Below are 14,194 nucleotides of genomic sequence, written 5' to 3'. Positions count from 1 at the left end.
ATAAAATAGTGCCAACAATTACAATTACAGCAAACCCAAAGCGGGGGCGGGGAAGAACCTTACAAAAGAAGTCCTGGTACTAAATTATTTCAAGCAAATGCATGAATTAGTGGGTACCAGTCCACAGTGTCACAAAGGGGAAGAAAGTTAAGAGTACATGCCTTTGAAGGTTACCCAGAACACAAGTATATTCAAAATTCCAGTTCTAACCTGATTGTTGACAATAGGGCAAAGTCTCTTAGTACAAGGGGGTATTAGGTTGAGTAATATCTATGTTTTCTAAAAGTATGTGTTACAGTGCTGTTGCCGGTCATAACTCCAGAGTTCAGACATACTCTCACATAAGGGATAGGCACACATTCCTGGAGATTGACGCCTAATTGCATTGCAACTAATATTTTTAATGATGGCCCCAGGCTCTAAACGACAAAATGAGAAGCCTCCACAATAAAAGAACAACTGTTTCTATATATTAATATAAGGTCTGGGCATTCGGTTTTATTTTTGAATCCACAGTCTGCTGTACCCATAAGCCACATTACAGGGACTATTTCAGGAGAGTAGGATGCCCTTGTAAGTTAGTACTCAATTGATTCTATTTGTATTTCTGAAAGAATGCAATTATTTAAAAGGAAAAAAAAGTGAATCTATAATAACACTGAATAGTAAGTACATAGTGTTAACTATCCTTAATCAAAAATTTAAATTTTGAGGAGATAGAATTGTGTTTTGAACACTACCCAAAATATCATCCTCTAAATAAAAAGGCTTTTTTTTCCCCCCAATATTTCTTAATTTGGAAGATGAGGGTACAGACAGAGTAGGGTAGGTTTAGAAGATTTATTTCTTAAGGGACCTTCTCTGAATTAAACTCCCTATTTCCCCATACCCCAATAAAAGAGATATAAAATTCCTTTAAAAAATATTTTTGATAGAATAAAAAGACACTAAAGTTTTCCTAACAGAAAACTCTTTAAAGGAAAAATGGGAAAATATGATTAAAAGGAACCAGAGGAAACCTAAATTTGCTATACTATCAAAAGGGAAAACTTCCTAATTTTTAATTTTGGGTTTAAAATTAAATTTTTATCATAGAATTGGTCACTGATTTTTACATTCCAATTTTCTGTTTTATACAAACCATTTTGCTAAATTTGCTTTATATTAGCTTTGATAATAAAGAATAAAAATCTGTAAGCTTGCCATCTTTAAAAAAGATTTAAAAAGAAATAAAACTTAACTGAATTCTCCCCTTGAAGATATATTAAGTCCTTTTAGGGTATTTTTAAAGGATAAAAGCAAATAAAATCTTTTACAACTTTATTTAGATTTTTTAAAAATGTTTATTTACTTTTGAGAGAGAGACAGAGTGTGAGTGGGGGAGGGGCAGCGAGCGAGAGAGACACAGAATGTCAAGCAGGCTCCAGGCTCCTAGCTGTCAGCACAGAGTCTGACGCGGGGCTTGAACTCACAGACCGTGAGATCGTGACCTGAGCCAAAGTCGGATGCTCGGATGCTTAACCGACTGAGCCACCCATATGCCCCTAGATTTAACTGAAACACAGTAAAATGTAAGTGTACAGTGGGTTGTTTTGGTATATGTATACACCATCACCACATTACAAAGATAGTCCTCATTCCCAAGTTTCTCTTCTGCCTCTAATCCCTCCTCCTGTCTCTCCCTGTCCCCGGGAAACCACTGATCTGCTTTGCCATTATAGATTCGTTTCCATTTTCTAGAATTTTGTGTAAATGAAATCATGCAGTATGTATCCATTTTTTTCTGACTTCTTTTGAAAACGGAGCATAATTATCATAGGATTTTATCTATGTTGTTGCATGTATCAACAGTTTATTCCTTTTATTGCTGAATAGAAATCCTCTGTAGAATATATCACAATTTGTTGATTCACTCACCTGTTGGTAGATGTTTGGGTTATGCCTGTTTGGCTATTATAACTGACACTACCACAAACACCTGTGATCAAGCCTTTGTATTCACATTATGTTTTAATTTCTCTTGACTAAATATGTAAAAATGGAATGGCTGCACCATATGGTAGGAGTGTACTTAACTTTTTCAGAAAGTGCCAGATTATTTTCCTAAATTGTTGTATTACTTTACATACCACCAGAGTATAAGAGTATCAGTTCTTCCTACTAGATATCTCATTGTGGTCTTAATTTGCATTTCTTTAGTGGTTATTTGCCACAGTGTCTGGAGAAGTACCTGTCTCAATCATTTTCCTATTTAAAAAATGGGTTATTTCCTTGTTATTGACTTTTTATTATTTTCATAATCTGGATACAAATGTTTTACTCATAATTTTGAAGAAGTAAAATTTATTCATTTCTTTCTTCCAGAGTTAGTGCTTTCGTGTTATATCTAGGAAATATGTGCTTAATCCAAGGTCACAAAGATATTCTCCTGTATTTTCTTCTAAAATATATATAATTTGAAGTTTTACATTTAGGTATATTTTAAGCTAATCTTTGCATATGGTTCTAGCCACGGATCATAGTTATTTTGTGTCTATGTATATAAATGACAGGGGCATATGGACATACAAATGTTCCAGAATCTTTAAAGACCCTTTGACTAAATTGCCTTTGCACCTTGAATGAAGAACATATACCTCAAAAACTTCCTCTGGCCACTCTTCTGTTAGGGTGATTTACCTGGTTGTCTTTACACCAATACCATCCATGATTACTGAATGTAGCTTAAGGTTGTTTGCATTTCCATATAAATTTCACAGTTTGTCAACTGTTACAAAAAGTCCACTGGGATTTTGACAAGTATTAAGTTGAATCCATAGATCAATTTGGCAAGAAGTGACATCTTAACAATATTGAGTCTTCTGTCCCAAGAATATTTACTCAGGACTTCAAGCTCTCTCAACAATATTTTAAAGATTCAAGTGCACAGTGCTTTTACATGTCGTGTCAGATTTTCCCCTAAGAATTACATATTTTTGATGTGATTATATATAGTATTGTTTATTAAATTTCAATTTCCCACCGTTCACATAAAAAAACAATTCATTTTTATGTTGATCATGTATCCTACTATCTTGACAAAACTCACCTATTAGTTTTAGCAGCTTTTTAAGATTCCATAGGATTTTCCATATAGATGATCATGTCTGCAAATAAAGACAGTTTTACTTCTTTCTTTCCAATCTGGATGGCGTCCTTTTCTTTCCTGAACTGATTGTACTAACTAGAACTTCAAGTACAATGTTAAATGGAAGCGGTGAAAGCAGACAATCTTGCATTGTTCCTGATCTTGAGGGAAAACATTCAGTCTTTTCACAGTTAAGTATTGTGTTAAACATAGTTTTTTTGTAGGTACACTTTTTTTAGGAGGAAATACCCTTCTGTTCCTAGTTTGATGAAAATTATGATCAAGGATGAATGTCAAAAGCTTTTCTAAATCTCTTGAGGTGACCACATGATTTTCCTTTTTGTTCTGCTAATATAATGAATTACATTGATTTCCATTTGTGAGATAAAGCCACATTGTTGTTTTCATTTTGAAAATTTAAGACTTTTTGCATCTGTGTTTGTAAGGGATACTGGTCTATTGTTTTATTTTCTTGAAATGTCTTTGCCCTGCTTTTAAAACAGGGCAATGCTGTCCTCACAGAATGTACTGTGAAGTACATCCTACTCTCCAATTTTCTGGAAGAGTATATATAGAACTGGTATGATTTACTTCTCAAACGTCTGGAAGACCTCAAGAGCCCGTAGTTTTCTTTGTGGGAAGGTTTATAATTACAAATTCGATTTCTTTAGACATTAGGGCTATTCAGGTTATGTTTCTTCTTGAGTAAGCTTTGGTAGCTTGCTAATTTCAAGAAATGTGTGCATTTCTTCAAAAGTTGTTGAATTATTAACAGAAACTTATTTATAATATTTGCTTGTTATCCTTTATATATCAGTAGAATCTGTAGTGATGTCACCTTTCTTTCTTCATAGTAATTTGTACAGAATCTGATTTCTATCTGCTATGACTGTCCTGCTTGAAAGATTTCTTTAACATTTCTAGTAGTTCAGGCCTGAATATGATAAATTCTTTTCCATTTTTTTTATGTCTAGAAAGGTCTTTATTTTGTCTTGCCCAGGGACAGAATCCCAGGTTGCTGCCTTTTTTCCCCCTTTGAGTACTTTAAAGCTCTTGTCTCATTGTCTTCTCCTTAGGAAGATTTCAGATGAAAAGTCTCTCATCATCCTCATCTGTCTTCATTCCTTTGTACACATCTTTTTTCTCTGTTGCTTTTAACATTTTCTCTTTATCACCAACTTTAAGCAACTTGATTATAATATGCTCCAGTGTAGTTTTTGCGCTTGGGTTCACTGAGTTCTCAGAACTATGGTTTTACAATTTTCACCAAGTTAAGGAAAATTTCAGCCATTATTTCTTCATCTATTCTTTTAACCGTATCTCCCCCTTGGCTGACTCCAATTACTTGGATATTAGCCCACTTGAACATAAACCACAGCTCCCTTACAGATTGAGTTATTTTACCCCGAGAACTTTTTCTGTGTTCTTCATTTTGGATACTTTCTATTGTTATGTCTTCAAGTTCATTAGTCTCTTCTTTAGCAGTATGTACCTATAATTAATCCCATCAACTGTATTTCTTCATCTTAAATATTGTAATTTTCCTCTCTATGAAATCTGATTTAGATACCTTTTAAAATCTTCCATGTCCTCTATTTAACTTGTTCAATCTCTTCTCTAGCTCAGGGATCTGCAATTACAATCATAAACCAAATCTGATGCACCCCCTCTTTGTGACAGAAAATTGTACTCCAGCATACAGACATATCCATTTGTTTACACATCGTCTATGGCTATTTTTTTACAAAAGAGCGGAGTAGTTATAACAGAGGATACATGGGCCACAAAAACTAAAATGTTTACCACCTGATCCTTTAACAAAAAAGGATCTCAAACTCCTGGTCTTAGCACACTGAACACATAGAAGACAAATACAATAACTGCTTTAATGTCTTTGTCTAATTCCATCAGATGTTGTCACTGCTGGGTTGGTTTTAATTGGCTGAATTTTTCCCTCATTATGGATCATATTTTCCTGCTTTTTTGTATGACTGGTATATTTTAATTATATGTTAAGACACAATAAATCTGACTTCTGAGTATTTGATACTTTTCTATTCCTGTAAATATTCTTGACCTTTGTCTTGGTATATATTTAAGTTACTTGGAAAGAATTTGATCCTTTCAATCTTGTTTTTGAGTTTTTTAACAAAACTTTTACCTAACAGTAAAATCAGCAGCATTTGGTGTTGGCCAAATTTTGCACCATTATTGAAGGAAAATCCTGCTCTGCAGTACTGTAGTAGATGCATCATGAATTATATTTTTCCACTTTAGCTAGTGGGAACAGGCAAGTTTGTAGTATGAGCTTCAGGATGTTTTTCCCCTCTAAATCTTTAGCTTGATTTTTATCCCCCAGCCTTGGGTAGTTTCCTCACACTTGTGTGTTGATCGATACTCAGCTGAAGATAAGAAGGGACCTTCTGCAGATCTCCGGAACTACATAGCTCTTTCCTCTCCAGCTCTCTGCCTGGGAACTCTAGCCACCGTGGGCCCCCGGATTCCCAGCTCCATCTCCTTGGTTCCAGGTGCTTCCTAGGCTCCACACCTGGATTCCTTCTCCCTACATCATGTCCTAGAAACTCTCTAGGTACTAAGTTGGGGCAACTGTGGAGCTCACCTCACGGGTCTCCTGTCTCTCAAGGCTCACTGTCCTTTCTTGCCTGCCATCTGGTATCTTGAAAAACATTGTTTTAATATATTTTGTCCAGGTTTTTTCAGTTGTTTCAGTTTGGAGTAATTCCAGTCCCTGTTACTCCATTTTGGCCAAAAGCAGAAGGCTTAAAAGCTTACAAAAATTTTCCAAACAGGGAAAACCGCTTAAAGAGTAAACGGAAAATCATGATAAAGTAAACGGGGCCTAATTATATTATTGTATATATTTAAGGAAAGGAAAATTTCCTTATGATATTTATTACCATCACAGTGACTGCTATTTTTACAGAGGTATCCCCATTAAAAGCAAGTCATTTATTCACCAAAATATATTTTATGGTTAGGAGTCATTGCAATCTATTACTACTGGTAATAAAATAAAATAATCTATTAAACTATAAATTTCAAAATGTCCATAAATGTGAATTAAAAAAATTCTGCTTCGAATTTTTTCCTGGTATATACAAACAAGTAATTGTATATGTCTTTAGAGAAAAAAAAAACCTTTTTAATTTAAGTAATTTCAGACTTCTAGGAAAGTGGCCAAAGTAGGCAAAGAACTGTACTAGTCCTCTTTCCTCCAGGCTCCCCAAATATCAGTATTTTGCCATATTTGCATATTATGTTTTTAAACAATTTAAGAGCTCATTGTAGATATACAGCCCCTGAACCCAAATACTTCAGTGTTCATTTCCCCAAAACAAAGACATGCCCATATACAAGCATAATGCAATTATCACTGATACAATACTTGTATATACAGATTTTATTCAAATGTTGCCAACTGTCCCACAAATGTCCTTTATTTGGAGTATGGAAGGCAGTGTTGAGAAACTAATGCCCTTGGACCAAATCAGAACAGCCACCAAATTTTCTAAATTAATTTGAGCTCAAATACAGACATTCCATTCATTTATATATTGATATCTATGGCTGATTTGGGGATGTAAGAAGAGATGAGAAGTCACAACAGCCTCAGTGTGGCTAAGTCTAATATGTTTATTATCTGGCCCATCATAGAAAAGTTTGCTAACTCCAGCTTTAAAACAAAAGACAATTTTTTTCCTGGTCCAGAATTTAGGTGAATTTAGTTGTCATGATTTTTTTGCTCTCCACTAGTCTGCTATTCCTCAGTCTTTGTTTTTCGTCGTCTTGATAAGTCTGAAGAGTAAATGTTGTTTACTTTATAGAATGTTCCTCATTTGTGTCTGTTTCCTCAGGCTTAGACGTAGCTTGTGCATTTTTGGCAGGAACATCACAAAAGTGACATGATGTCATCCTCCTGAGGATGCACATGATGTTTATTTGTCCACTACTAGTGATGTTAAATTTCAATCACTTCATTAAGGTGATATCTGCCAAGTTTCTTCACTGTCATGCTCCTTTTGTTCCCTTTATAATTAATACATACTTTGTGAGGATACACTTAGAGACTAAGTAAATGTTTGTTTCTCATCAAACTTTAAACCGATAGTTTTTCTGCCTGAAACAATTATTACTGTAGTGGTTGCCAAAGTGTGATTTCCTAGTTCCATCATTCCTTCTACATTTATTAGATGGAATGCTGCTATAAGAAAAATTCCTAGCCTCCACTACAGAGTCATTTCTTTAACTCAGTGTAGACTTTTAAACTATATTTTATTCTGTGGGTTCTATTACTATCATTATTTATTTTGAAGATTAAAGTGCTCATGATTTGGCTAAGGAGAACCTATCTAAACTGGCTCCCTTTCTGTGTCCTCGCAGCATGTCTCCATCATTCTTTGAGTACAGCATTTTTTTTAATAATAACAATAATGTGGAAATAACCCAAATGGCCATCAATGTGAAATATTAAAGAAGGAGCAGTGTGAAGGCAATAAAAGACTACGGAGATATGAAAGAGAACAAGGTAGAAGATGTACAGTTAGGTGGAGTTACAAGGTCCAGAACGATGGTAGAGTATGATGCCAGACTTAAGAAAAAGAAAAAATGACAATGATATGCTTATACATGCATATAATATTCTTGAAAGATACTAACAATGCAGGATTAGCATTAAATCTAGGGCTGTAACTGTGCAACAGGTATCTTTTTTATTTACAAATGCTGATTGAAAAAATTTTAAATCATTTAAGACTAATCCTTTCAACCTTAACATTTGTAATTAAAACGTATATTGTAAAATTAATTTGCATAATTAGAACACAATGTAGTATTTATAGTCTCCTTAAAATGGTTAAAATCTTATATTTCTTTAAATTTTTTTAAAGCATTTATCTTTCAAGTTTCACTTATAATCAATAAATTATGATTAGCTAAATGCAGCTAGATTGGCCGGATATCGGAAGCTATCTTTACATTGTTGCCTTTGTTATGTTCACTATATCATACTCAAGATTACTTCTTAAAAGGTTTCATTATTCCCCTTTGAACTATACCCAATTAGCCTGGTTTTGGGGGGTGGAAGGTGGGGGGAGGACGTAGGGAAGGATGGGAAGAAGCTTACGATCTAGATACCAGTATCTGAATCACTTCAAGAGCACCTAATATCATTTTTAAGATGACAGGATCTGGTATTTTCATTTAATGTTTGGGTGAAAGACTAATATAATGCTTACCTAGTGAGTCGTTTAGGTGGAGGCCGCTCACCAAATTTTCTGGAAAAAATAAGAAAAATAAATAAATATATATAGGCTGTTATTCCACAGGAAGCTTTTTAGGCACCATGAAATCTCCTTTGCGACGTATACTTCAACTCTACTAAGAACAGCACAAAGGAACGTCCTTTAGCAACCATCCTTACCCAGAAATAACAAAATACATACTTTAAAAATGGTTTCTAAACAAAAACAACACACCCTAAGTATGCCTTACATACCTACTCTGAGCATGTAGCACAATGATCAGAGGAGTGTGACCAATACCTCCTAGAGACACCTTGCAAAAAACCCCCACAACTAACCAAAGACACCCAGTCTCACACAATCTGCAGCACTCAGAAAAATCCTCACAGCCCAAGAGGTGGTATAGAGCTTACCAGTGTCTGTCATGTGCCAGGCACTTTGCTATACATATTTTATACATTACTCTTTTTAATTAATATAAAACAATTCTGTAAAGCACATATTGGCCCATTTAAAAAATGCAGAAAGCAACTTGCCCACTAAGTAAGTTAACTGGCAGGCAGAGTTGAAATTTAAACCCAGCTGTTGACAAATAATACCAAAGTTTGTATGGAACCATAAAAGACCAAGAACAGCCAAAGTTATCTTGAAAAAGGAGAACAAAGCTAAGGGTCTCACAATTCCAAATTTCAAGATATACTACACAAAGCTGTAGTAATCAAAACAGTATGGTACTGGCACAAAAACAGACACATGAATCAATGGAACAGAAAACCCTGAAATAAACCCGTGTTTATATGGTCAATTAATCTATGACAAAGAAAACAAGAATATTCAATGGAGAAAAGGGTCTCTTCAGTAAGTGGTGCTGGGAAAGCTGGGCTAGTACATGCAAAAGAACGAAACTACACTACTTTTTAACAATATATACAAAAATAAACTCAAAATGGATTAAAGACATAAATGGGAAACCTGAAGGCATAAAAATCCTAAAAGAGAAGTAGGTAGTAACGTCTCTGACAGTGGCCACAGCAATATTTTTCTAGGTAGGTCTCCTAAGGCAAGGGAAACACAAAAGCAAAAATAAACTATTATGACCACATCAAAATAAAATCCTTTTGCACAGTGAAAGAAACCATCAACAAAACAAAAAGGCAACTTACTGAATGGGTGAAAATATTTGCAAATGATATATCTAATAAGGACTTAATATCTAAAATACATAAAGAACTTCTACAACTCAACACCCAAAATAATCTGATTAAAAATGGGCAGAGGACCTGAATAGATATTTTTCCAGACATACAAATGGCCAACAGACACATGAGAAGATGTTCAACATCACTAATCATTAGGGAAATGCAAATCAAAGCCACGAGACAGCACCTTAACACCTGTAAGAATGGCTAAAGTAAACAACACAAAAGATAACAAGTGTTGGCGAGGATATGGAGAAAAAGGAACCCTGAGCACTGCTGGTAGGAATGTAAATTGGTACAGTCACTGTGGAAAACAGTATAGAGGTTCCTCAAAAATTAAAAACAGAAATACCTTATGACCCAGTAATTCCACTACTGAGTACTTAACCAAAGAAAATTAAAACACGAATTCAAAATGATATATGTCCCTTGTGTTTATTGCAGCATTATTTACAAGAGCCAAGATATCAAAGCAACCTAAGGACCATTGATAGACAAATGGATAAGGAAAATATGGTGGGTACACACACACACACACACACACACACACACACACACACACACGCACAGAATATCATGAAGACATTAAAAAAAGGGGGGGGAGATCTTGCCATTTGAGAAAACATGGATGAACCTAGAGGGTATTACATTATGTGAAGTAAGTCAGATTGAAAAAGACAAATACCCCATGATTTCATTCATATGTGAAGTTAAAAAAATAAAAAATCAGAATCAGACTTATAAATATAGAGAATAAACTCATGGCTGCCAGAGGGAAGGGAGTGGGCGGTGGGCAAAACGGTGAAAGGGAGCAGGAGACACAGGCTTTCAGTTATAGAATGAGTAAGTCACAGGAATAAAAGGCACAACATAGGGAATATAGTCAACAACACTGTAATAGTGTTGTATGGTGTCAGAATGTAACTACACTTAAAAAAAAAAAAAAAAAAAGAAAGAATGTAACTACACTTATGGTGAGCACAGCAGAACACAGAGAAAAGTTGAATCACTATGCTATACAGGAAACTAATGTAACACTGTGTCAATTATATGCAAACAAAATTAAAAAAAAAAAAAAACAAAAACAAACCTAGATGTTACTACTCAAGAAACTTATAGTACATGGCCCTTCAGAAAGAAATAGGCTCAGTGAACAAACAAAAGCATTTCAACTGGTTATAAGAGGGCAAGGAGAAAAGCTTGAGCAAGGGTCAAGAAAGCACAATTTAGGCTGTAATTAGAATACAGCACGGAGGTTAAGAAAAACTCTCTAGAGTAAAATTAGCTGAGTTCAAATCCATGATTTAGTATTTTCCTATTGTGTAACTCTGAAGTTACCTGACTCTCCAGACCTTAGTTTCCTCACATGTGGAGGGCACCGTGACTACATTTACCTCAAAGAGGTGTTGAAGGGATTAAATATGTTAATATTTAGAAACACATAAAACAGTGCCTGGTATGCAGTAAGTGCTCAACAAATGTTAGTCATTATTACTACACTTTTGTTATAAATTGGCAAGCCAAAATTATGAAATAAGGAACTAAGCGTGATGTTAATAAGAATAAATAAGTATAGAGGAAGAAGAAACGAACTTCTACGTGATGACCTATTTCCACTGCGAGGTTCTCTAAGAGATGGTGGAAGCACAACACTTGAAAATGGACCAATAGAATTGTTTTCAAGCAGACTGAAGTTACAAACAGGCTAAGTGACTTGCTCATAATCAGTTACAGGTTGCAAAGCCTAATTTGACTTAAGAGTTCTCTACTGTACTTCATGTCCCACAAAATTATTAACTTTGATGATAAAAGCCTTGGCATCTGATGTAGTACATTTTGTTGTGTAATTTAATGCTATATGACATTGTTTATGAACTCAGGATTTATAAACAATGGGTATCTGTGGCTACATTTTTGTTAACCCTGAAATACTGAAATAGTATTCTAACTCAAATAGTACACAAATATGAGTAAACAATCTAAGTTTCTGAAGTTTCTTTTTTGTTAACCCTGAAATACTGAAATAGTATTCTAACTCAAATAGTACACAAATATGAGTAAACAATCTAAGTTTCTGAAGTTTCTTTTTTGTTAACCCTGAAATACTGAAATAGTATTCTAACTCAAATAGTACACAAACATGAGTCAACAATCTAAGTTTCTGTTGGAAGAATTACTTATTAATTCTTTGATTTTACCCTGCAGGATATTCAATTTTAAAAACCAAGAAACAAAACACAATGTTTTAGCAGCAACATCAGCAGGGCCACTGAAGACCACAGGTTCTAAACCACTGAACTACTGAAAAACAAAAAACAACAACAACAAACACTCACTGAACTACTGGCTCATCTGTAAATTTCAGTTCTGGAATTAAAGCTGAAAATCTACTCCTGAATCTTTTTCCAAACGGAAGACTTTTTTGAATTTTTCAAACTGATTACACGTACCATTAAACTGCCTTACTATGTTAGATATAGTTTACAAAAACCAAGAAGTTTAAGACAGCCTTTAAAATATTTCTTTGCATATACTGTATATGTAAGAAAGAGCACAGTTGCACTTTATAAAGACAAGCAAAGTGAGGTGGTTAAAATGGTGAAAATTTTACAGAGACACAGCTAACGAAATCAATAAAACTTTCCAGTGGAGATCATGACATGGTACCCTTCATACTAGCATTCCATACTAATATTCCAACCATCAGGCACCCTTTTGGATCTGACACAGCTTTATCACAGGACGAGTAAGAGATCCACTGTACTCACAATTGAAACATAAAGTTTGTTTCTCGGTGCTCTGAAATGCTTTCAAAATCAGATTAACAACTAAGTGTTAATTAAAATATCTGTCTCTATTCCTTTTTGGAAATACCCCTTGGATGAAATCAACAATTACACAACATTCTCATGCAGAATCCCTCCTGCCCCTACAGAAAACATGAGCAAGAGAACTCAGCAAGTCTGCACGTTGAGCTTGGAACAGCACTTCAAAATTTAGCAACATTCTATCCAGGCGCCATCCTAAGGTGAGCAATCTGTTAATAAAATTAAATTGCTTCTTCAGTAGATAATAAAGCACCTCCATTAACTGTTGCGAGCGATCCCAGTCCTTTCTTTAATGCATACGCCATCACACTATCTCCTTAAAACTAATGGTTACTGTATTTACTGCAATAGGGGAAGAATAAGAAAATGGGTTTTTTAAGAAAAGTCATGAAAGCATTTACTAGGTTCACAGTGAAGTATTCTGAAGCTTGCAGCTGAACTAAATCCTAATTATTTAATAAAATTTATAGGTCCACATATTTTAAAATGTCAAGTTACATAATAAGGTGCATTATGGATCCTGTAATTTTCACTACTAATCTGATATACAATATATACAACTTCAAGAATTATCTACTGCAGAAAAGAAGGTCCATTTTTAAACATGAATGACTCAAAAAAATTCATGATGCAATATTTATATCATGCAATCAAAATATTCACCTTTCAGCAGAAATGACTACAGTCCATTATCAATTTCTCATAGACTGATTATAATTTAAAGATTAAACTCTATCTCTCACTCTTATAATAGGGAATGGTAAGATAGGCATAAACTTTTATCTTTATTTGCAATCTATTTTAAAAACAAGGTGTCAAAAATAAAAAATAAAAAAATAAAAACAAGGTGTCTATTCACATGATCTGTGTTAACAAGTGAACCAGAAATAAGTTGGACCAACCAAGTTTAGACCACTCTCATGTAAAATGCTTTTCATAATAGGTGTATGGCATGTTTAACAATAAAAAATAATCTAAATCCCTAAGTACTCTAAGGATGCTTTTAATTTTATAAAATACGGAATTAATTCTTCATTGTGACAAAGAATCACTGCTATCCAATTATCTTTTTGATAGTATAGATTGTCGATATCTCATCGGCAAGAAGTTTCTCAAATTATATGCATGCTGTATTATATAAAATGTAGTTCTGACTAAATGTAATAATATATAATAATCTGCTTACATATCTAAGGGGGAAAGTTATGATTCTGGCTTTTTTTTAATGTTTATTTATTTTTGAGAGAGAGACAGAGAGAGGCAGAGAGAGAGGGAAACACAGAGCCTGATGCAGGGCTCGAACCCATGAACCATGAGATCATGACTTGATCGTAACACATTGCTACAAAAAGTCCCCAAAACCTGATGTTACCTAGAGTAACAATATTAGAACATCAGTTTTAAAAACAGATGTGGCTGGAAAACAAGCTCAAGTCTTTGGGAAACTCTTGTGCCCCTGGGTTGTGGAACTAAAAGCAACTGCCTCTATTTTACTGTATTTCACAAATTTTCTGCTTTAACAGAAATGAGAACAAAATAAAGGCAAGAAACATTGGTGTAGTATTTGCAGGAAATAAGTAGAAAAGAAAGCATGAACAATCCAAACTCATAAACTAAATTTTATACCAAATTTGCTGTAAACAGCATATTAATTTTATACAGTTGGAAAGTATTGGGATTCCCATGATTTAAGACAGTGAAATAAAATAGCACTTGATTGAGGAAAAATTAGTAATGTTGACTCATATCCTCAAGAATGCACACCTGGCCATGCCATCA

General features: G+C 34.3%; 1 protein-coding gene and 1 long non-coding RNA gene across 8 annotated transcripts in view; one reads left to right on the top strand and one right to left on the bottom strand.

Moving 5' to 3' along the window:
* LOC132692635 (uncharacterized) overlaps positions 1–11,878 on the top strand; it is a 41,203-nt gene extending 29,325 nt beyond the window's left edge. Inside the window, exons 2-3 of the long non-coding RNA XR_009616480.1 lie at positions 10,032–10,103; positions 11,793–11,878. This is a non-coding gene — a long non-coding RNA (uncharacterized LOC132692635). The remainder of the gene's footprint in view (positions 1–10,031; positions 10,104–11,792) is intronic.
* The window catches only part of RBPJ (recombination signal binding protein for immunoglobulin kappa J region), a 219,220-nt gene that overhangs the window by 33,534 nt on the left and 171,492 nt on the right, over positions 1–14,194 (bottom strand). For 5 of the 7 annotated variants that reach the window (XM_078446229.2, XM_078446230.2, XM_060655293.3 and 2 more), the window contains one exon: positions 8,383–8,421. In XM_078446229.2, the coding sequence (XP_078302355.1) occupies positions 8,383–8,421 (39 nt within the window). Of the gene's footprint in view, positions 1–3,088; positions 3,147–8,382; positions 8,422–14,194 lie in introns of all 7 variants that reach the window. The other 2 variants (XM_060655297.3, XM_060655298.3) reach the window with 1 other exon arrangement.

This window comes from Panthera onca, chromosome B1, assembly GCF_046562875.1.
Source record: "Panthera onca isolate mPanOnc1 chromosome B1, mPanOnc1 haplotype 2, whole genome shotgun sequence".
Lineage (NCBI taxonomy): Eukaryota > Metazoa > Chordata > Mammalia > Carnivora > Felidae > Panthera > Panthera onca.
This window is presented reverse-complemented; position numbering and strand designations above follow the sequence as displayed.